A 24,741-nucleotide genomic window follows, 5' to 3' on the forward strand; every position below is an offset into this window, starting at 1 on the left:
GAAATGTTCTAAGAAATCTTATTAGTCATAAGGTTGAGTGAGGTTTCTAAAACGTTTTGCCATTTTAATGATTGCGAAACCTGATGTGATTCAGTTGCCCAATTATATCCTGAGTCACTGGGAAAGCTATATTAGAACCTTAATGATGGTACCTTATATTTAGGTAGTGTTGATAACTTATAGTGCCATTCATAAACATAATCCATCTCATCGAATCCTACTACACTGTGGGATAGGTGGGGCAGGATAATACCTTCAATAGTAAATGAAGAAATGGAGGTCTAAAGCAATTAAGAAAGTTATCCAAAGTTACTTGGAGACTATGTAATAGAGCTGGCAAGAGACTCCAGGCCTTCTGAAGCCTCACTCAGTCTCTTTCTGCGGTATCACAGCTGATGCTCAGAGAAGCAATCTATTGTAGGTTCAAAGCTATTCCCTGAGCTGGACATTCTAGTGTATCTCTGTCCTTTTCAATTATTTCATGACGTTAATGAGTCGGCTAAAGCTGCTATTTGTCCTATTAGCTGAACACCTGCTCATCAAAACTACTCAACTAGGGGAAAAAAATTAGGTCCATATCACTGAGTAGCATGGCCACAAGCAGCATGGGTGACTGGACTTTGGCATAATTTGGAGCTCTGCAAGGTACCAGCTGTGGGTCATTTTATCTGTGACCTAATTATAGTCATAAAATTGTCTCTTTGCACAAATATATATTAATAGATTATTATTTTAATGGTTGGACCATTAAAATAATAATCTATTAATATATATTTGTGCAAAGAGACAATTCCATTCTCTCAAAGACTCTTTTCTGGACTTTTCAAAATGCACACCTAACCTGAGGAAGTTCTGCCTGCTTGCATTAGACAGGGTACAATGGCCTAAGGAAAGGCATAGGACTGGGCAGCCTAAAAATCTACTGATGGTGCATGAGCAACACCACACAGGTCTCTAATGTATCTTACTACGGAATTTGAGCTCAGGCAAAAATACTGTAAACCCAGCATATATTTTCAAAAAAACCAAACATGATGTCACATCTGCAGAATTACAAACAGTTCTTTTCAGAGTCAGGCACTGGGAATGAGAACATTTTTAGAAAGAACATTTTAGCATTCTAAGTGATTGGATGTCTATAGAGCAATATGACAGTTTTATCTGCTTGATTCTCCATTGCCTGTGTAGCTTATCAGTATTTGATTTTTATTTGTTTATTATTTTTTGCACCCGGGCTGGAGTGCAATGGCACGATCTTGGCTCAACCTTTGCCTCCCAGGTTCAAGCAATTCTCTTGCCTCAGCCTCCTGAGTAGCAGGGATTACAGGGGCCCACCACCACGCCTGGCTAAGTTTTATATTTTTAGTAGAGACAGGGTTTCACCATGTTGGTCAGGCTGGTCTCAAACTCCTGACGTCAGGTGATCTGCCTGCCTCAGCCTCCCAAAGTGCTGGGATTACAGGCGTGAGCCACCACACCTGGCCTAATTAGATTTTTTAAAAATACAAGACTGATTTCTACCATCAGCATTTAAGTTTCTGAGCACTCTTCCTCTTCCATGCAACAAATACATCTCCTTATCCTTCAGTGTATTGAGCTAATTAATATTCTCCCGAACAAAACATAAGAAGTTAAATGGGCAACCAAAAATTAATAACATACTTCAAAACACAAAAGGAACATTTATTAGCTGTCATTTAAACATATTTGGGCCATTTTTCCTCTCTACAAACTATTTAGAAAGTTGATCCTTTTGTTATTTGCTTCCAAGCTTAGTAGTACACATTTCTCTTCTGGTTTAAAAGTTCTCTTTAGAAAATATTGAGACTTTCCCCCATATCAGAAATCTATTTGCCTCATTTATTGGTATATTAGGACAATAGACATTTTCAAAGAGATTTGATAATTCAACTTGTTTGACTAATCTGCCCCCTTCTCTATTATCTGGTTTGAAAAGCCCTGAGCGTGTGGCTGTGCCCAACAGAAATCTCTAGAACAAACCATTTTTGTTTCTCTGTTTATGTTTGATCACAGGACTGACTGTTGGAGATGTAATGGATATTCACACTTACTAAGCATTAGCACAACCATAGCGACAATAACCAAAGCAGGCAGAGGCCCAAGCACAACTCTATCTACCAGACAGATTCCTACCCTACACATTCAAAGTGCAATAAAAATGAAAGATCGAGAAATTTGAAGCTAAAATGTTTCCTCTTACCTTTAACCGTAGAGCTGCAACAGTATGTGTTTTTAAGAGTAAAAAACAGCCTACTGTTCATCACTGTGATTAAGTATATGTTGCTCTGTCCTCCAAGACCCTAACAGATCTGCATTTTGCTAATGTATAACAGCAGTAGCAATACCTAGGATCAACAGGAGCATTTTTGCTATTCTGTACCTAAGTGAGACATTTAACATTTTATGTATAATAAGGGGACCAGATGTCCAGGTTTGCCTGGGACACTTCTGATGTATGCCTGTTTTACTGGTATAATGGACACATTCCACCTGCATACAGGTGGACCTGTACACAGCTGTACCTGGCTACATCGAAGTCGCACTATAAATCTGTGTAGTCCTCAACAGTTCCTTGAAACCCTCTTCAATATCTGCACCAAAACCTCATTTCCCTAAGCAAGATTTTAATTCAAACTACATTTTCTTAAGTATTTTCTTTTAAATAACTTATTAAATTTCATCAGGATATTTCAATAGGATCATTTTCTACTTTTTTCCATTACAGATATAAAGCATTTTAGTATATAAATAATCTTTAGTGGGTTAGCCTAGGATCCTGTCTATAACTTATAATATTCTTTCTTGAGAAAACTTTTTCTGAATTCATAACATTCATTGTAGGGCTCGACTAGACCTTTAGAAAAGCAACCTGTTTACAAAATGCAGGACTCCTATAAGGAGATTATGGAAATGGAATTGCCTTCTTTTGTTTGCTCATTATTTCTACGAATGTAGACTAAATACTCGACTTATTTCATAGCACATTCAAAGAAGAAGCCTGAGGCTTTATGAGCATCTTTGACCATTTCCCCAGGTTTCCATATACAAGATTACAACATGAGGTGGGCTATCAATGAGAACTCAGTGCATATGCAGAATTTTATGTCCAGGGTTGACTAATGATTCATTCACTGCTGGAAGTAATTCACAGACACCCTTTCCTCCAATAGCTTTTCATAATATCTTCCTGTTTTCAGTAAGTGGCTACAGAAAGTCTGGACCACTGAGAGACTTGTTTCAACATTTCAGGAGGATCCTTAATTCAACAAAGCTCTGTACCTCTAGGGATTAAGTGGTAGCAATCATCAGTAAGCTCCAGCTGGTCTGGTTGAAGCCAGGCTTTCTATTCTATGAGGTGGTGTAACTTTTCTTGTTTGTATTCCGTATTATTCACATAATGCCATCTTTCAATGATGTCTGCACCAATTAAAGAAGAGCATATGAGAAGGAAAGCCAGCCTGGCTGGTGGTGCCAGTGGTTTTAACTGAAATCACTGGCTAATTCATTGAGTTAGGGCAGAACCATGTATGGTCACCAACACTGAGAAACATGCCACAGGGAGGGAAATACTCAGACTGGCCCCACCCCATGGGGAGCCAGGGCAGACACAGGGCACTGCCTTCCTTCTATTCTTTGAGCCAGCCGGCTCTACTGCCCCTTTTACCACAACTTCCCATCAAGGATCTGCTGTCTGCGGAGCTATTCAGTGCAAAGAGGAAAGATTAGGAACATGGATGCAGAAGTTAGATTTTCTGGGTTTGGTCCCTGCTCTATCACATACTAGATTTGTGATTTGGAGAAAACTGTATCCATCTCCTTGGGAAGGGTATATAAGTTTTCATCTGTATAAGTTTCTACATGTGTAAAATGAAAATAATAAGAACACATAGTGTTGCTGCTCCTCTGATGATAAAATGAATGAATGCATCTAAGGTACTTAGACAGGACCTGGCATATAGTAATTATTCAATAAATATGTTGTTGCTGTTTTTATAATAACAGAGGATGGGTTTCTGTAGGTGATTCAGCAATAGGAATCAACTCTGAGTTGTTTGGGGGCACTGAGGATGGTATCAAAAGGCTGGAGAGTTATTTTCTCCAATTTTGCATTGTGGCTAGTCCTTGTTGAACACAGAGCAGTCTTTTCCCAAGTTATCCTAAATCAAATCATGTCAAATACCATTAGTTAGGTTCCATTCAACGAGTATCCAAGGAGTACCTGTTAAGTACCAGACTCTTCTAATGAATACTGGGGAGATTTAAATGTATAAGAAATGACACAGCCCCGTAGGAGAGCATATAATTTAGTGGGGAAGACAGGCCCATGAACAAATCATTTCAAAACAATTTCAGCCAGGTGCAGTGGTTCATGCCTATAATCCCAGCACTTTGGGAAGCCAAGACATGAGGACCGTGCTGAGCTCAGGAGTTTGAGACCAGCCCGTGCAACATAGCAAGATCCCATCTCTACTAAAAATAAAGAAAATCAGCTGGGGGTGGTGGTGCTCACATGTAGTCCCACCTACTCAGGAGGCTGAGGTGGGAAGATCGTTTGAGCTCTGCCGTTGAGGCTGCAGTGAGCCGTGACAGGGCCATTGCACTCCAGCCTGGGTAACAAAGCAAGATCCTGTCTCCAGCAAAACAGAGAATATCCATTACTCTCTTAGGCCATGGCAATCTCAAAAAATTGACTCACCAATTTATAAAATATTTGTTCCTGCTTGTTATCAATTTCCTCACTGCTCATCTTCTGTCCTATTAATGTCTCCTCACTAACAGATGAGAGAGGATAAACTGGGGAGTGGTGGTGAGGACGGAGCAGAGAAATTATTATTTTAGTGAAAATGCTAACAACTACATACAAACCAATGCACAGTATACAAGTGCATAATGAGAAAATATACTTAAGACATCACATCCCTTCCTGCCATGCCATTCTTGAGAAAATCCATGCAGGGATACATTTTATGATCAAGCAACATATATGGCATTTGGATTTTTTAAAGGGGTCTAATTTCAACCATTGTGCTTCACCATTCCAGAAAGACAACAGATTGTAAACCAGAAGGAATGAAATTTACAAGCTCTTCCTCTACTGGTTTGCCACCCAGGGGATACTTTACTAAAATCCTAACTCATAGCTATTTAAAGAATAGTAATATCAGGCTGGGCATGGTGGCTCATGCCTGTAATCCCAGCACTTTGGGGGGCTGAGGCAGGCAGGTGGATCACTTGAGATCAGGAATTTGAGACCAGCCTGGCCAAAATGGAGAAACCCAGTCTTTACTAAAAAAATATTTTTTTAAATTAGCCGGGAGTGGTAACACATGCCTGTAATCCCAGCTTCTAGAGAGGCTGAGGCAGGAGAATCACTTGAACCAAGGAGGTGTAAATTGCAGTGAGCTGAGATCACATCATTGCACTCCAGTCTGGGCAACAGAGTGAGACCCCATTTCAAAAATCAATAATATCTTCCAAGCAAGCACTTTACAGTTGAGAGACATGTTCCCTATAATAACATCATAAGAACTTTACTAGAAAGCTGTGAACTAGGCAGAGGTAGACATCATTATATTCCTTCTTTACATAAATGAAATGGAGGCTGGAGAAAGTGACATTTCAGGTAATTAGTACTGAATACTTCTCATTATTTGACCTTCTTTCTACATTAATTCCAATTTCCTTTTGTTCTTAATTCTGCCATGTTTCTAAAACAGAGTGTGGTTCCTAAGGCAAGAGGAAAGCCAACTTAGAAAGAAGGACCTGGGAAATAGAAAGCTGGTTTAGCAACCACACAGAGTACCTATAAAAACACACATCATATATGCAGAACTGAAAAATCTAAAAAGACAGCATTTTGTATTTTTAAGAGATGTATTAACTACGAGACATATGCCATTCCATAGCAGGACTGAAACATCAAAAACCAAACCTGATGACATCTTGACCTGACAAAACTTGCAGAAATAAGAGGTACTTAGGAGGGTGTGGTCACTGGTGACCAGCGGGAATGGCATGAATTCAAGTATAGTTGTCATCTCTGTCTTCCTGCCTCAAGTCAAGTGCAGCATGTTCTAGGAGAACAGCATGCTTGCTTGTCCTGAATTAGCAAGTGGTTAGGTATGTACCTATAACTGTTACATGAGGTCAAAAGTTAAGAGCTCAGACTTTACAGAACCAAGGAACAACCTGCATAAATTGTCTGCATTTCAATGGACTCTTATGAAAAATGGAATCAGGACAAAACTCGAAAGATTTCATTATCTTTATTGCCTAATGTCAAGTAGATGTTAGGGCTTTTAAAGAGATGCATAAAAGTCTGAAAGAATGCCGCCCCAGTAGCCAAGGTCGTGAAGCAGGAGAAGGTTGACAATGGCCTGTCCCCCAGTGAGAAAGAAAAAACTGGCTGCCTCCAGTCCCAACTCTTCACTAAAGGGACACATGATGATTAAGTTAGAGCTTTAAGATTCAAATAGGGCCGGGCGCGGTGGCTCAAGCCTGTAATCCCAGCACTTTGGGAGGCCAAGGCGGGTGGATCACGAGGTCAACAGATCGAGACCATCCTGGTCAACATGGTGAAACCCCGTCTCTACTAAAAATATAAAAAATTAGCTGGGCACAGTGGCGCGTGCCTGTAATCCCAGCTACTCAGGAGGCTGAGGCAGGAGAATTGCCTGAACCCAGGAGGCGGAGGTTGCGGTGAGCCGAGATCGCGCCATTGCACTCCAGCCTGGGTAACAAGAGCGAAACTCCGTCTCAAAAAAAAAAAAAAAAAAAAAAAAAAAGATTCAAATAGGTGATTTGGGGATAGCTTAGAACCTCTGATATCAGTAGGCATAAGAATGTATATGCAGGGCTGGCACAGTGGCTCATGCCTGTAATCCCAGCACTTTGGGAAGTGGAGGCAGGCAGATCACTTGAGGTCAGGAGTTCAAGACCAGCCTGGCCAACATGGCAAAACACCGTCTCTACTAAAAATACAAAAATTAGCAGTAGTGGTGGTATGCACCTGTAATCCCAGCTTCTCGGGAGGCTGAGGTAGGAGGATCGCTTTTACTAGGGAGGCAGAGGTTGCAGTGAGCCAAGATCACACCACTGCACTCCAGCCTGGGAAACAGAATGAGACTCCATCTGAAAAAAAAAAAAAAAACATTTGGATGAATAAATCAGTCTTGATGCTTATGAAATCAAGAGCCTTTGCTGCTATAGCAAGAATGAAAGGTAGAATTGTGAGTCTTCCTCTGATGCTGTAGACAAATTAATGTTTTTTAAAGAAACCTCAAAACAGAATTAATTCCATTCTGATTTCTAAGAGAGGATTGTGAGAGAAATGATGATAACTAATATCAAACTACTTTTGAATTGTCTGTCAGCTGTTTAAACATTTAAGCACATTATTTGAGTTTACATGTATATCCTATTTTAAACCCACAGCCTAAGAGTTTTCTCTTACAGTTTCTTTTCATTTTTCTTTTATACTTTCTGTCCATCTCTCCCTTATTTCTTCTTCTTTAATTGGTCATTTTCAATCTATCTCTGTGGTTCATTTGGAGACTTTGATATTTACTTTTGTGGGAGGGATCAATAATATAGCTGACATATTTTAAAGTGCAAAATCAAATCCTGACTCTCAGGACTTCTGTAGAAGGGGAAATGGTAACATTTTTAGCATGACACAGACAAAAGGTCTTAGTAATTAATTTTCCATACATTTTATTTGTATTATTCTTAGTTACCAATGGAAATAACTGGGCTAGCCTGGAAACAGTGTCCATAACTCTCACAAAATACCTCCACTCCCCTTTTGGGCTGCAGCAGGAAATACTTCTACACAGTAAACAGCAAACGTGGAAACTTTTAGCCCCAAGACGTCATGCAGGCTGAAAACATAAATAGCTTCAAGAAGGCTTAGATACTATTCATGGATAAAAAGAATACAAAACAACTTTGACAAAAACTAACTTTGACCTACAAGTGTTGATGAGAATTTGGAGCAAAGGAAATAGTATGCACTGATGGGCAGGGGGTAGTTTTGTTCAACAACTTTATAAAACAAGTTGATATTATATTGTAAAGCTAGACAGCACACACCCTATACACCAGGAGTTCTACCTCTACTATATATCCTAAAGAAATCCTCATAGGCTTCAGAAGGCATGCACAAGAATGTTCAGAGAGGCAATGTTCAAATAGAAAAAAAAAACAAAACAGAACCTAGAGATCCACCAGTGGGAAAAGACATCTACTACATAAATTTTATATTCACAAAATGGAAACAGCATTGAATATGAATGAACTTCTCTATATGCAGAATGTGGATGACTTTTGGAAACACTGTTAAGTGAAAAAAGCAATTTATAGAAAAATTATATATGGTATGACACCATTTTTATAGAACTGAAGAGCAAACCTAAAACAAAAAAAGGGGGGGTTCTATGCATATGTGATAGAAATAATTTAAAGAGCAGTGGCATACCTGCAATCCCAGCTACTCGGAAGAGTGAGACCTGAGGATCACTTGAGCCCTGGAGTTACAGTGAGCTATGATTGCACCACTGCACTCCAACCTGAGGGAGACAGTGAGACCCCGTCTCTAAAAAATTAAATTGAAATGAAAAGCAAAGGAATTATTAATACAAAATTCAGAATTGTGTTTTTTTCTGGGGGCAGGTCAGCAAGGGGATGGGACTCAGGGAGAAGAACAGATAGCTTCCATAGTCTTAGTAATGCTTTAATTCTTAAATTGAGCGAGGTTCACTAGCATTTATTTAATCAATTTATGCTTCATAAGTTACATGTACATTACATCTGTCCACTTGATACCTAAAAGTGTTTGCATGAAAAATGAAAATATTTACTTCCCTAATCTTCTAAGTAGTCTTGGAAAACAACTCTCATACTTTTCCAAAAATGTTATTTGGTATCAATAATCAAATAAAACTTTAAGCAAGGTGGACCAGCTGATCTGATTGAGGACATTTTTATATAGGGAAAAATTTTTTTTTTCAAATCCCAAAGTCATAAATTCTTATTATTGAAAATTTGAAAAAGCAGAAAAATATAAAGAACAAAATGTTTAGATTATCCATAGTTACACGTAGATATAACCCACTGTTAGCATTTTGTGGGATTTCTCCCCAGTTTTCTAAAATATGTAAAATTGAAATCAATATAGCGTTTTAAAATGCATTTTCCTATTGAGATTTGGGATCTTGTTCCCATAAAGGTAGCAGCGATGCTATGTATTTGGGATGTATTCGAGAGTAATGTTCAATTCTAACTTCTATTAAATATATTTTGTGCATAAATAATAATTTACATTTTAGCATTTCCCTCATTGGGAAACCTAAGGAATTAGAGGAGAACAATCACACTTAAGATTACCAAACCTTTTCCATTGTGATTTCTGGCTTCTAAGTCATTTACTTGAAATATGTGTGATAAAGTGGAAGGAGTTTTCCTTCTGATGATTTGCTTTCTTAAACTCTGATCTCAACACATGAATGCATGAGTGATCTCAACACAGAATGCATTTTCCTGAAAGATTTTTGAAAGTGTTTTACTTCATTTCTGAACTTTTGAAAGCATAGGAGAATCTCTGTTTTCTTTTGCTAATTTATAATTTTAAAGGCATTTTCCCCATTTCTGACCACATATACAAAAGATTAATAGCATTAGGCTTAAATTAGTCACTCCAATATCTACTTCTTTTTTTTTTTTTTTTTTTTTGAGACGGAGTTTTGCTCTTGTTGCCCAGGCTGGAGTGCAATGGCACGGTCTCGGCTCACCACAACCTCCGCTTCCTGGTCTCAAGTGATTCTCCTGCCTCAGCCTCCCGAGTAGCTGGGATTAGAAGTATGTATCACCATGTCCCGCTAATTTTGTATTTTTAATAGAGATGGGGGTCTCTCCACGTTGGTCAAGCTGGTCTTGAACTCCTGACCTCAGGTGATCCTCCCGCCTCGGCCTCCCAAAGTGCTGGGATTGCATGCATGAGCCACTACATCCAGCCTCCAATATCTACTTCTAAAAGTTTATTCTTTTAAAACAACTTCAACCTACCATCTACTTAAATGTTAAGATGATATATAGCATTAGAGCAGGTATAAGACATCAGAATATGTATGATTGATTTTAACGATTAAATTACAAATCTTTTAAGAGCTGAAATACTTTTTGTGTCTCTCCTGTGCTAGGTTTCTAAAATGCACTTCTGGTTCAAGAGGTCTATGGTGGGCATAGACATTTCCACAGGTAATTTTGAAGCCAATCCAGGCTTGAGAACACTGCTGTTAGGTTAAGGATACCAACCACCAAGTTTATACTTAAAAGAACAATTCTCTCTCTCTCTCCAGCTCTTGTGCTAGCCTGGAGAGGCAGATCAATGCTCCACTTCTGTTTTTCAATTTTTCAATTTCTGGGGGGCCTTGATAGCCTGAGTGATGCCCCCTCCTACCTACTTCAGAGTAATTGAATAAGTGACGAAGGGGAAAATCCCCACCCCTTCCCAAGATCCACCAGTTCTCTTGTGGAACTGGCCACACATCATTTTTCTCAGGAAAATACAGAATGTTTCAAGAGCCCATTGCTTCCAGGAAGTTCACAGTGAACATAAAAGAAATACAGGCTGAAGAATAATCCACCTGCTTGTTTCCCTTTTGGCCAACTTACCACAGGACTCGATTTATGGGGAGAATCTGCCACTGATAATCTTTTTCTCTTGGTTTGATATTAGTGCTATTACAAAGCAGTCAGAATGACTGGAAGAGGCAAGATAAGATGGCAAATGTGAGCCCAACGCAATTTTTTGGTTACTACATAGGTAACCAAAGATTCCGTTGATAGTGCTTTTCGTGAGCTAGTTTATATAAGTGGATACTTTAAAAAATATATGATTATGACACAACTGTGTACCCCAGGCATTGGAATTTAGAAAAAGCCAGCAGTTTGCATTTAACTTCTTGGAAATGCTCACGCAATGTCTTCCCCCAACCACAAAGGAAAAATACACCGGACAAATTACTCTTTGAATGTTTGATGAGATATGAAGAGCCACAACAATAAAACTTGTGCTAAGATTAACATTTGAGTAGCTTCAAAGTATTTTTAGTTCTTTGAATCTGAAATTGTTTAGACTATCTTCAGAGAAATTTCTTGACTGTTGTCTTGCTGGAAATCGTTGAGAAGTTTTGTAAGGCCAAGGTTACCCAGGCAGTTTGATTTATATCTCCTCCTTTAAGAGAGACAGAGTGAGAGAAGAAACAAAGTTACAGCAAACACTTGTCAAGCAAAGGGCTGAGAGGTTTGCAGATGAATAACAGATACATTTGACTGTAGAGATATTCCACCTTTGTTTCTAGAAATCAAGTTTGTTTGGTGTACCTTGGAGAAGTAGGCACTTTCAAATGGTCCTCCCACGCGTCTCCTTGGCAGCCAACCAAGGCCAATGGTTCTCGGCCAACTAACCCAAGGAGTTCTTTAAAGTCAACCCGGACCTCCCCACAAAATCTCACACAAACTCCTCTAACAGGAAGCCATAGAAATCTAATAAAATATAATGCACTAAATTAAACATAAGACCAGTAGCAGCCCTTGTGTTTTATAATAGGAATTAAATAACCAAAAAAGAGGGGGACGTATATGCAGAATAGTCGGTTTAGAAATCTAATATTTCTGAAGGACTGAGGATTCTACAAAGGAAATGCCAAAATTTTCCTGGAATAGCCAGCAAAACTATGTTAAGTGAAATTAACTGGAACCTTTCTAAGGCCAGAAGTAAAATCGGAGGCAGCTGTCTCCCAGCCCTTGCGTTCTTTCAAGCAAAGCAAGCAGTGGTGGGTGGTTTCCATGTGCGACTTTGGCTAGACTTTGTGTCCTATTAGGGCAGTCCATGCCCATTCAAAATGGCAATGAGCTCCTGCCTGCATTATGACAACTGCCCTCCTGGTTTTTCCTACCACACTAAAGACAGACTGCCCTGCGGAGTGAGAAGGGTCTAGCGGAACACAGGTCTCTAACTGGGCAATATTCAGAAAGTTAGTTTTCCTATGCTCATTTTCCTGGGCTGTTAGAGAAGAGGACTGGAGGAGGTAATTTCCAAGGTTCTTCCCAGCTCTGAAGTTGTGTGTCAAAGGAAGGGGCAATGGGTGCATACAGAAGAGGAAGGGCTTCTGACCTGGTCTGACCCTCTCCTGCCTCAGCACCGCTACAGGAATCAGTGCTACGGATTTTTAGGTGGGAAAGCATAGAATCCCCTAAAAACATGGGATTTCATGATGGCTTGGCAAGTGCCTTCAGCCGGACTCTCACAGTAGAATGACTTCCTGTTGTGCCTCAAAGCCCCTTCAAAGTGACCTAGAGGAGAGGTAAAGACATTTATTTAGGAAGTAGAAAATGCAGGTCACAGTGGAGAAGCTTATAACAGCATTGGGTACATTCTCCTGGCCCATCAGTGAAATGTGGCTCAACCCAGGCACAAACCATATCACAACCTACTCAGGATTGTGCTGGATGGATGATTTTGCAATTGTTTGTTTAAACAACAAACCAACGTGATTCCCACACTTGCGCATGTCTTTTACTGTGAGCGGCAGTCAAGCCCTGACAGGTGTGTCAAACCCACAATCAAGAATATCTTGAAGACTCCAACTTTCTACACCTTCCTGCGTCTTAAATTAGGAGGAGGAGGTGGATGGGGGCGTTACATCTGCAAATTTTTAAAATTTTAAGTTTTTGGTCCCAATTCAGAGACCAATTCAAAGAACCCAGCAGGAAGTCATGTTGCTTTAAATTTGCTAGAGTAACGTTTGGCTCTAAAGTAAGGAGATACTAGAGATCTTGAAGCTTGCAATGGGCCCATTTTCCTGACTTTATAGTACATTTTCGTACGATCGCAAGGGAAGTCTGAAATTATAAAAGACGGTTGACTGGATCCTCCTCATTGGGTTTTGGCTCCAGCCTGCAAGTCCTCCCATCCGGGAGCAGTCAGTGAAGCAGGCTCTTTGCCGTAAATTGTGGAATAGCAGGGACTCACTAAAGTATAGTTAGAAAGAGCAGGGACAGAGGATTGAAGGAGGAGGTCGCAGATCGCAGAGTGACCCGTGAAGGCCCCGGAGGTGAAAATTTCTCCTATGGTTCAATTCCCCACCTTAAATCTCTTCTCTGCGGACCTATCTCCAGCTCTGTAAAATGGAAAGACATTAAAAGCACCTCCTCCATCTCCCCAACTTTGAGAAGTAATTGTCTTGCGGGGAACATTTTTTGGAGGAAGGGTGGGGTGTGCAGCCCTTCCTGGAAAGGGCCCCAAACCGCCAACCCACTGCACAGGCATAAGCCCGCGTACCGGGGAGCCCGGCTAGCCGCGGACTCCGGCGAACCCACCACCCTCGCGATCTGTCAAGTCTGTCCCCAGGGGAGGTCCCCCTTTCGGGAGGAAGTTTTTAAGGCAATTTCTCAAAATCATCCCCGTGCCTCCTTCACTCCTTCTTTAGAGCCGGAGGGAGGTGAGGGCACGCGGAGTCATCTTCCTCACCCAGGTCGCAGGCCGAGATCCACGGCGAGTTGCTGCAAGGAGTTCCCGGGGGGCGCGGGAGGTGCCGCACGCTAGGCTCTGCAGTCAGCCCGCAGCATCGCTCGGTCCCGAGAGGGAGGCCTGGGTGGGGGCAGTCCTAAGTCCCCCTCAGCCTGCAGCCGCCGGGGACTCGCACGGCCGTGGCACCGCGGGAGGGGGCGGCCGGGGCTGGAGCTGCACGGGTGGCGCCGCGACCGCCTCCCTTCGCTGCGTCCCGCCCGCCGCCTCGCTCACCGCCGCCGCTTCTCCCCGCCCCGCAGCGCGCAGGGACCATGTCGGCGAAGACGGCGAACGGCCCCACGGAGGACCAAGTAGAGATCCTGGAGTACAACTTCAACAAGGTGCACAAGCGCCCGGACCCCACCACGCTGTGCCTCATTGCAGCCGAGGCTGGCCTTTCGGAGGAGGAGACCCAGGTGCGTCCCCGCACGCGCCCGGAGCGCCCGACCCCTGGCCGGGCTGGGCCGTCTCGGGGCTGGGGGGTCCCGATCATCCGCCCCTCCCGCCGGGCTGCCCTCCCCGCGATCTCCCATAGCTTCGGCTCACATCCCTGTGGCCTGGACCCTGCATGGCTCCCCCCGGCGCCTCCCCCTTCCCCGCTCCCATGGGCTCCCAGTCTCCCCGCCACCCCCAGCCAGCCGCGGTTCCCAGGGAGCTGCGTAGAAACCCGGCAGTCGCCGGTCCTTGCCTGTCCCCAGCAGCCTAGGATATGGGATACACGCTTTCTCCCCCTCGGGGTCGGGAGCAGAGTCTCTCGCCTGTCCCTGTCTCGCTTTCCCGGCTCTGCCCGCTCTGGTCTGCCTGCGAAGCCTCCGGGAAGATCTATTCTAGGCGGGAATGTCAGAGCTGGACGGCACCCCAGAGACCAGCTAGCCGTAAATTCAGTCCTCCGGTTTTGGCGAACCAGGAGGCTGAGGCCGGGCGGGAGGGCGCCGTCAGGATGGCAGGAGCCGTGAAGCATGCTCTCTCCACCACATCACACTGCAGCGTCCCCGGAGCTGCAGAACTCACACTGCACGAAGCCAGGGAGATTTGGTTACCATTAAAAAAAAAAAAAAATTACCCGGCTCTAAGGTTTAGAGGCCTTTCCTGGAGTTTTATAAGGCGGCAGATAGCTGACATTACTGCTGATGGGAGAGGCTGACAGTGTCCCCCTAAGTGCATTCATTGATTTACCTATATTTTTAATACTCCCATATTGTCCCCCAAAATGCCAGGTAAAGAATACGACACTGCCTGTGGTTGTTAACCACAGGTGCAATGCTGGAGCCGTTAGCTGACTTCTCAACGCCGTCTAAACTCTGACTTCTCTTTTCCCTTTGGTCATGGAAAGACAATCCTTTATGCATGATAGACTTCTTGGACCTGATCTAGCATTTCTCCTGTTTGGCCCCAAAGCACTTCACACCTCTAATCTCAGCTCTAAAGCAGAGATGTTCTTATTTTTCCCATTTATATACCAGAGCATCGGGCACTTGATCTGTCACCACGAGTCACGCTCATTTGAGGTTTAGAAGCTTGTAATGGAGCCAATAGACCCTACAACCAAGACACTGGACCCCAAGTCCAAAATTATTTTTACTAATCAAGCCAGAGGCACACGGAGAGTCTGTCTGTAGATGATCCTGTTATTTGCAGGTCAAATAGAAAGGCAAAAATATCTATTTTTAGCAAATGGATCAGCTGTCTGACCAACCAGAACCAGAACTTAATGGAAGGTGATTTACTGTAATCCAAGTCTAACAGCTCATGTTTCTTTGCATCCCTTGGGAAGGCAGCCTGCTGAAATTTTATCATTTGAAATCCCATACTATGCTTAGAAGAGAGGAGTGATCACAGAGGCAACTTATCTTTTAAAAAGAGGGCTGTGAAATATTGCGGGTACAGCACCAACAGGAAGTCCAACCCCTTCTCGGCCCCTGATTGTCCCCGACAATTGTCCCTGAATTGCCATCAGTCGCCTTACCTATAAAGCAGCATAATTACATTGACCTTTGTAATGGCTAATACTTGCCAGGCATTTTTCTAGGCACTGTCCAAGTAGTAAATCATTTGTTTGTCCCAACAATACTGTGAGGGTAGATGCTATTAGCCCACTTGTCCAGATAAGGGAACTGAGGCACAGAAGGATTAAATATACTTGCCCAAGACAGCAGCTAGAAGGCAGTAGGACCAGGATTTGAAGCCCAGACTCAAACCACCATGCTATGCTCTCTCCACTAGGGAGGAATAGAAATCACTAGACAGAGCAGGAGGAAAGACCTGGCAACTCACTTGGTGCCATCTTTCCTCTGCATTAAACAACAGCCCTCCTAGGCTATATTCAACCTTTCCTTGAAATTTACCTGACATTAGAGAATTGAAATAAAATCTGGTTAGGGGTAAGAAGAAGGAAAGGGCACCTGAGTTTTTTTCTGTGACTGAGCTCAGCCAATTCAGATCTCTGCATAGCAGCTCCTTCTGCCTTCTCAGGCAGTCTTTCTCCCACTTCCCCTCTTCTGCCACCCTCAAAAAAACAAATGGTAGACCCAGCCCCAAAATGAGTGGATGTGGGGTGAGTCAGCCTCTTAGCAGGGCCCCTGGCTTCCTCTTCCTGCCACAAAACCAACACCTCTTTCCTCCCTACAGCGACCACAACTTGGCTTGCACCTCTGTCTTCCTACCTCAACCTGCAGGGGAGCATCTAGAACCCCAGAGCTTAGACACAGGCAGCACTTAGCAAGCTCAGGGAAAGAGACTTCCTAGGAACCTCAGGCTGCCTCCCTGCCCTTACGGGATTGGGTCTCCTCTTTCAATTTCCCATTCTTTCCCCTCCCATCCCACTACCCCATGGGCACTGGTGAATGAGAATGATTTCTTCTTTCATCTTCTCAAACAACATTTATATATTTAGAGTATCTTCTAAGAAAAAGAAAGTGTCTGGCTGGCTGGATGTGGTGACTCACACCTGTAATCCCAGCACTTTGAGAGGCTGAGGCAGGAGGACTACCTGAGGTGAGGAGTTTGAGACCAGCCTGGGCAACATGGCAAGACCCTGCCTAGCTCTAAAAAAATAAAAATTAAAAAGTCAGCCAGGTGTGGTGGTGCATGCCTGTAGTCCCAGCTACTCTGGAGATTAAGGCAGGAGAATCCCTTGAGCTCAGGAGTTCAAGGCTGCAGTGAGCTATGATCTTGCCACTGCACTACCCAGCCTGGGTAACAGAGGGAGAACCTGTCTCAAAATAAGTAAATAAAAATAAAAATATTAAATATTTTAAAATATTACAAAAAGAAAGTGTCTTCTGGAGGTATATGCTCAATGATGAACTTTCAGTCATTAAAATGATTTTTGTTTACAGCAGTTCTTGTAAGAGCCCTTTAAATAACTCCACGGAGGCCAGAGCCTGCTGGGCCTACATATAAGTAGTGTCTGGTATTGACACTTTGCCTGTTTATTTCTTTTCTTTTTTCCTTTTTTTGAGACAGTGTCTCACTCTGTCATTCAGGCTGGCATGACCAGTACAGTGGCATGACCATGGCTCACCTCAGTCTCGACCTCCCAGCCTCAGACAATCCTATCTCAGCCTCCCAAGTAGCTGGGACTACGGGCATGTACTACCACCACGCCTGGCTGATTTTTAAAATTTTTGTGGAGATAGGGGTCTCACTATGTTGTCTGAGCTGGTTTCGAACTCCTGAGCTCAAGCAATCCTCTTGCCTTGGCCTCTCAAAGTGCTGGGATTACAGGCGTGAGCCACCACTCCCAGCCTCCCCTCTGTTCTTACTAGTGTTGCCCCTTTCCATGGGAAAGGGTCACCAAAGCCAAACTAACATTTGTTTCACATGCCTGAGTCCCCATCCCACCCAGGACCACCCACCTCCAAAATGGGATCATATTCTTGACTTTCCTAGAACAAGTAATACTTCAGTACAAGAAAAATAAGCCTGGGCTGCCCAGTGCTCTTGCAGGATAGTTACTACAACTGATTCACAGGGCTGATACTTGGGCAGGGACAAGTGGGACTAAGAAGTTGAAACATTCTCTGTCTTGGGAGCTTTGCTGACCTCTTTATAACTGCAGGACAGAATTATCTATGGGGTTGGAGGTGGTACCTATAAGAACTCGAAGTAAAGTGAAGGGTGCTGTAATTGAAATAACTTTCTAAGTAGCATTTACTGGGATGTTAGAATGGGTTTTTCTCATGACAATTATCTCCTACATTTAAGTTAGATGAAAACTTACAGAATCCCAGCCCTATGTCTTTTATTTTGAAGTCAATGTTAGAAGAGGCTGGGAAGGCTCCTTCTTCAGCCCCCTGGGAGGCTGGGATGATCTGGTATATTCTATTCTCTCTCTCTCTCTCTCTCTCTCTCTCTCTCTCTCTCTCTCTCTCTCTCTCTCTCTCTCTCTCTCTCTCTTCAATTCAAGCACAATGTAACTGGAATCGGTTCTTAGGGAGGTCTCCAAGTATTTTTATCTCCTCTTGATGTACTGACCTTGTTCCCAGAACCCAGTGGTTTTAGTCACTGGGTGTTTTATCAGAGGAATAAAGACCTCTAAATGTCTCTCTGTGAAAAGAATGAAATGTTAGTTACTAGAGAAAAGGACAGGGACAATGTTCCTTTGCCCAAGCCCCTTCCCATCACAGTGTCTAATTATCATCTGTTTACTCCGAGTAAATAAATCTCCATCCGTGGGCAGGGGTAATGAGGGCATTCATTTATAAGTAAGCAAGGGATGAATGTCTTTCCCAGTGGATGACTGAAACAAAGAAGAGAAGGATAAAGCCAAGTGGAAAATTAGCACTGATGTGAGTGAGATGTGATCAGGTACAGCTCTAAAGGGAAAAAAAAGCAAGCAATGTATTTAATGATTTCTGCTGGACTGCAACTGGTTTTGCTAAATTATTACATATATACTTAATTTAAAATATGCATCTTCAAAAAATAGTGAAGCTTTTCTTGACCCTCCTCCCATCCCCCAACGCTAGGGCTCAATTTGTTCAGCATTTGGGTACCAACTCACAAAACCACAAATTGTCCCTGCCGAAGTTATTTTCACAACAGTCCATCAATATTCTGCTTCATGACATAGTGTAAAGATGTGGGTGGCTCTTTTAAATGAGACCAGCTCAACCATTTTGTCTTAAATGAAATCTGATAGAAAGTGAGATTTTCCTCCTCCAGATTTTAATTAGTCAGTCTTTACAAGGCTGCCATTTATTCAGCTCTAGTAACTGGAAATCCTATTTAATCAGACCTTGTATCCTTGAAACCCCTCACAGAGCTGCCTCATTAATGAAACTGCAGCCTTGCTGCTCTCATACCAGAATCCAGAGTTAGCTAAATACACACACACACACAGGTTACAGAAGAAAATGGGCCCCACCCTTAACAGTAGAATTTCTGTTGAAGATGCCAAAGTTACATAAGTTCTCTCTTCTCATGAAGGTTAATGATCACTAGGAGCAAAATATGGTACCCAGAAAGCAGCCCTCAAAGGGCCCCACGATAGCCTGCTGTCCTTGGCTTTAGATAACTTTTCTCTGCTGCCACCCCAATGTAAAGGTATATAAGATCTTGACAACTGGATAAGACATTTCAGTGTGTAAACTCTGCTGTACAGGTGCGTGAGGTATAGGTGTAGTCCCATGCTGTTTAGCCAGCTTAGCATTGATTGGAGCCCAAAACAGCCCTGAAGAGCCTCATCCCCATTCAAGCTCAACAGCTCTCCTCTAGGACTTGCTCCTTCTTCCCCTGTCCTTCTTACTCTTTCTTCTGATCTTGGGCTTATGCTGAATTGCCTTTCAGAGTATCTGGACAGACATCAGCCCATGCTACGTGGGGAGCCCTCTAGAGGTTTCCCACCATCTCATCTCCATCAGCACATCCCAGATCTGGCATCTCATAGCTGTGATCTTTCTGCATTCTTCCTGTTCCTGGTCCGCTTGCCCCTAGGACAGGTGAATTACAGAAGAACCAGAAGGGAGAGTAGAATCCCCTGAAGTTTACCTTTTTATTTACAGATGACTGGTGCTGTATTTTTAGGGACTTCCTCAAGTTCTCATAGCCAATTAGTTACTCCGGAGCTTCCTGTTGGCAGGGCCCAGGACTGCAGAGCCCTGGCGCGGGGAGGGGAGGGATCACCTATCCACACAGACTGCCTACACACCAGTGACACACAAATCTCATCCTTCTCAGTGTACCCCATGACATGTGAATGGTTGGGAAGCACAGGAGAACAGGGCCTGCGGGAGGTGCTGACGTTCCATAGAGCTCTCTCCTCATCCTCTCCAATGGAGGTCATTGCTTGCTGCTTCTGTTTCCTCAGTAGTCTCGCTTCAAAGTTGTTTTGTTTTGTTTTGTATTCCCAGTGTCCTCTTGGAAAACCTGGTTCAGACCCTGGCCCTATCCCCAGAATGGTTCTCCTACTCTCCTCTTTGGGGAGCTCTGTACCACCCCAGTTAGCAAGATAAAGGCAGCCATTGACGTCTCAAGTGTATAACACACTGCCTGACAACATATAGACGTAATCTGGGCCTCACATGATATTGAGTCTAGAAACATCCCATCTGAGACCTTCTGTACATCCCTTTCCACTTCCATGAAGTGTGAATATTTGAGTCCCCATACACAGTCTGAGTAAAGTGGGAAGCCCACTTTAGCTTCTCACACTGCTCAGTGGTCCTGGGGCAGGATAGATGAGGCTGACCTAATCCATGCATCTCCCAGGGAGTGCTCTGAGCTTGTGCAGTGCTCAGTTACCCATTAATCTTATTCAACACATTCTTACTAACTGCTACCAATGAGGAAGGCCTTTGGTGAGATGAACATACATTGATGAAATATAGCAGCCATAGAGACCTATCTGGGGCATTAAGAAGATGCTTTTACTTCTTTTATTTATTCAGCCAATACTGATTAATGTCTAACTCTTAAACTTTTGTACTAGGGGCTAAGGATGCAATGGTGATAAGATGAATACTGTCTCTACTTTCATGGACCTTACATTCTAGAAGGGAATATAGATTAAAAACAAGTGAATCCATAAGAAAACCATGGCAGATGCTAAAAGTTCTGTGCAAGTAACAAAGTGCTAAATTGGGAAGTAAGGAGATGAGTGTGAAACCCCCTTCAGATAGAGTGGTCAGGGAAGGCTTCATTGAGAAGGTCCTGCTTAAGCTGACATGTGAGGATGGCAGGGAGATCATCAGATAAAGAATAAAGAGAACATTCTAAACATAGCAAATAGCATGCGCAAAGGTCCTGAGACAGGAAAGGTTAGTGTCACAGTGCGAACCATCCCTATGGACTCATTCCTTCATTCTCTCCTCTCCACTTGTGCCACAGAGACTACCTTTTAGAAAGAGAATGGGCATTTCAGTTTTTCTGCATGTGATAAATACTTTTGCTCATTTCTCTCTTCCAGAAATGGTTTAACGAGCGCCTGGCCGAGTGGCGGCGGTCAGAAGGCCTGCCCTCAGAGTGCAGATCCGTCACAGACTAAGGAGATGGCCGGCATTGACAGCTTCACTCCATGAAGACCATCTGCCGTTTCTCTCTGCTTAACCAAGCTGCTGTGGTTTTTCAGTGTAGCACTGTATGTTTCATTGCTAGCTGTCCTGCTATTTAACACAGTGTTGTATTTTTTTCTAAATGTACATAACTAGGAAAGAAAATAACAATAGGAAGCTATGTGTATCTTCTGAGTAAAGCAGTGGCTTGGCTGGAAAAGTGGTGTGGCTTGCATTTCCCTTTGGGTCATGATGACAGATGGTGTGAAAACCATCTAAGTTTGCTGTTGACCATCACCTCCCAGTAACAACTTGCTTGCATAACCCATTTAGAGCAATCCAGGCAACTGTTGAAAAGATAATATGAGGGAGAAGGGAACATACTTCCTTCTGAACCTACTTCCCTAAGTTGTTTCCTTATGTTGTGTCTAATACAATGATGGTTGAGTGAGAATACAGATGGGGTGTTTGAGTATTCAGATTTCATGAAACACTTCTTTGGAATATAGCTGCATTAACTTGGAGAGAACCCAGTTAGACTTGAAGACAGAAACTCCAACTGGCAAAAAAGCAAGCATCTAAGAAAAAAATCCACCAAAGATCTTGAATTTACTGTATTTAAATGCATTGGTTAAATTAATTTTGCTAAATAAAGTGAACTGCTTTTTGTCTCTAAAATGATATTCTAAATAAAAACTTAACTTTTTGTTGAAGATACACTGAGTGAGTCCTCTACAGGTTTTTAACCAAATAAGGAACATATCAAAGAGAAACAAAATAGCTCCTATGTGGTAGGAGCTGATTGACCAGAAGAGCTGCCATTTTCTAAATCTTTGCTACTCAAAGTGTGGTCCAAGACCAGCCTCATCAGCATTAGCTTCAAGCTGGTGAGAAATGCAGAACCTCAAACCCAATTCCAGACCCAGTGAATCAGAAGCTACATCTGTAACAAGGTCCTCAAGCGGTTTATGTGCACATGGAAGTTGGAGCAGTGCTGTTCTAACAAACTCTACAGTCAACTTGCATCCATTTACTATCACAACACACTAGATGTCTGCTATGCCCTGAATGTGCCCCCACCACACCCCACACTATTCATATGTTGAGACTTTATCCCTAAATCCCTAAGGTGATTATATTAGGAGGTGAGGCTCTTGGGAGGTGACTAGGTCATGAGGGCTCCACCCTCATTAATGGGATTATTGCCTCATAAAAGAGGCCTGAGCAAGCTTATTTGTCCTACTGTGATGGGAGGATACATAGAAGGCACCTGGGAGGAATGGGCCCTCACCGACTTGAGGGTTCACCATAGCCTGCTGGTGCCTTGATCCTGGACTTCCCAGCCTCCAGAACCATGAGCAATAAATTTATGTTGTTTGCAAATTACCCAGTCTAAGATATTTTATTATAGCACCCAAACAGACTAAGACACCATTTTAATAGTCTGTCAGTTAAAATTGTGCTTATTTGCATGGAACAGTAACTTGATTACAACGGATTAAACAAATAGGCTTGCTTCTTTGTTTTCTTTTCTTTCTTTTTTTTTTTTTTCAGTGGAGTCTCATTGTGTCGCCCAGGCTGGAGTACAGTGGTGCGATCTTGGCTCACTGCAATTTCTGCTTTCCAGGTTCAAGTGATTCTCCTCACTCAGCCTCCTGAGTAACTGGGTTTACAGGTGCACATCACCACACCCAGCTAATATTTTGTATTTTTAGTAGAGATGGGGTTTTGCCATGTTGGCCAGGCTGGTCTTGAACTCCTGGCCTCAAGTGATCCACCCACCTCAGCCTCCCAAAGTGCTGGGATTACAGGCGTGAGCCACCACACCCAGCCACTTCGTTGTTTTCTTGATTGCTTTTACATAAGACATCACCAGGTAGGTAATCCCGGGCTATTAGAGTAGCTCCCTAACGTTATCAAGGAACTGGGGTAATTCTATCTTCCCACTCAACTATCTACAGCACACAGCTTCTGTATTCATGGACACCTGGACACTGGGCCTGCATTTCAAGCAAAACAGAGAGAGAGGGAAAGCATAGGGCAAATGCCAGCTAAGACTTTCCTCTCTAAAAAGATTTCCTGGAAGCCCCCACCTAGCACCTTCCACCTACATCACATTGGACAAAGTGGGTCACATGGCCACATCTAGCTGCAAGGGAGTCTGGGAATTGGAGCATTGGTAATGAGCATAGCAGTGCCTTGAGCAAAATTAGGGTTCTGTTAGTAAGGAAGAAGGGAAAGGTGGATATTGGAAAAGTTACTAACTACACCTGCTAATCCAGCCTGGAATGACACTGGTATACACTTCTGAACTCTTACCTCCAGTTCAGGAACAGTTTTTCCGGTTCTCTAAAATTAAGAGCCCAAAAGTGGAAACACTAACAATTATTTAGAATACAGATGTTTACAGGATCCTATTAAACATCCCCAGGCAAGCTTCCTCTTCCTGTGTCTTAAAACATTTCTTCTGAAAACAAATACACAGTGCACCAGGGTCTAAGCAAAACAGCCTCATTCCTAGCATCCTCTCCTGCAACCTAAGTAGTGGTGATCTGAATTGTGGACAAAGCAGACTGCATATGGTGATTAGTCCATGTCAGGCAATGAGGAGAATGCTAAACCAGGTCTAAGATCCAGGTCAGAAGTCTTTCCAACACACCAGAGACATGATTCAAGAACAGTCCAGAACAATTGCCAGGTGTGGTGGCTCACACTTGTAATTCTAGCACTTTGGGAGGCTGAGACAGGCAGATTGCTTGAGCCCAGGAGTTCAAGGCCAGCCTGGACAACATGGTGAAACCCTGTCACTATTAAAAACACAAAAATTAGTAGAGTAGTGGCATGTGACTGTAGTCCCAACTACATGGGAGACTGAGGTGGGACGATTGCTTGAGTCTGGGAGGCAAAGGCTACAGTGAGCTGAGATCATGCTGCTGCACTCCAGCCTGGACAACAGAGTGAGATCCTGTATCCAAAAAAAAAAAAAAAAAATCCAGGACAAAACCAGCTGGGCAGAGAGTATGCCTTTAGCTTGGGGCACAAAAGCCCCATTTATGGCCGAAGAGTCACTTCCTCTGCCCAATAGTCTAGAGTCCTTGAATGGCATGTGATGGGAGGAATGAGGGGTCAGCGTCCTTTTAAATGCAAATATGTTACCAGAACTAATCTCCTTGAGTTTGCTTTTTCAACTGTGAAACACTGATAGCAATATTCTACTAAATCTTAAAAAGCACTTTGTAAAGAGAGTCACAATAATTGCTACTGCTACAAAGTACCAATGGACAGGGCAAGGTTACTTCGATGCCTGTGCTAAGTCTTCACAAGAACCTAGAGCTCTAAGTTTGATTGTCAGGAGTCTCTTTCGGACACCCAGGGTCATACACCAAAGCAATAATACCCACCCTAGACTGAAAAAAACTGCACAGCGCCCTCTCTCTCCACCTTGTATCCTGCGTGTGCGGTTGCAGACACTGTTGGTTAGCTGGACTCATCATCATACCCAAGCCCCTTCTCTGTTGCCACCTTTCTCTGAGACTTCCAGAGAAACACTGGAAGGGCTGGAAACACTAAACCCTCCCTTTTCCATTCTCCCTTGAAGCTGTGTGGTCATGTGACACAGTCTAGCCAATAAGGATCAGGCCGAAGGCTCGAGGTCAA

General features: G+C 43.1%; 1 protein-coding gene across 6 annotated transcripts in view; it reads left to right on the top strand.

Moving 5' to 3' along the window:
- The window catches only part of HOPX (HOP homeobox), a 31,575-nt gene extending 9,776 nt beyond the window's left edge, over positions 1-21,799 (top strand). For 2 of the 6 annotated variants that reach the window (XM_017970545.4, XM_035293650.3), the window contains exons 2-3: positions 13,852-14,007; positions 21,000-21,799. In XM_017970545.4, coding sequence (XP_017826034.2) covers positions 13,852-14,007; positions 21,000-21,077 — 234 coding nt within the window. In that variant the 3' untranslated portion in view covers positions 21,078-21,799. Of the gene's footprint in view, positions 1-10,217; positions 10,276-10,376; positions 13,137-13,341; positions 13,577-13,851; positions 14,008-20,999 lie in introns of those variants that run through there. The other 4 variants (XM_078367187.1, XM_078367186.1, XM_054253341.2 and 1 more) reach the window with 4 other exon arrangements.
- Positions 21,800-24,741: the final 2,942 nt, after the last annotated feature.

This window comes from Callithrix jacchus, chromosome 3 (assembly GCF_049354715.1).
Source record: "Callithrix jacchus isolate 240 chromosome 3, calJac240_pri, whole genome shotgun sequence".
Lineage (NCBI taxonomy): Eukaryota > Metazoa > Chordata > Mammalia > Primates > Cebidae > Callithrix > Callithrix jacchus.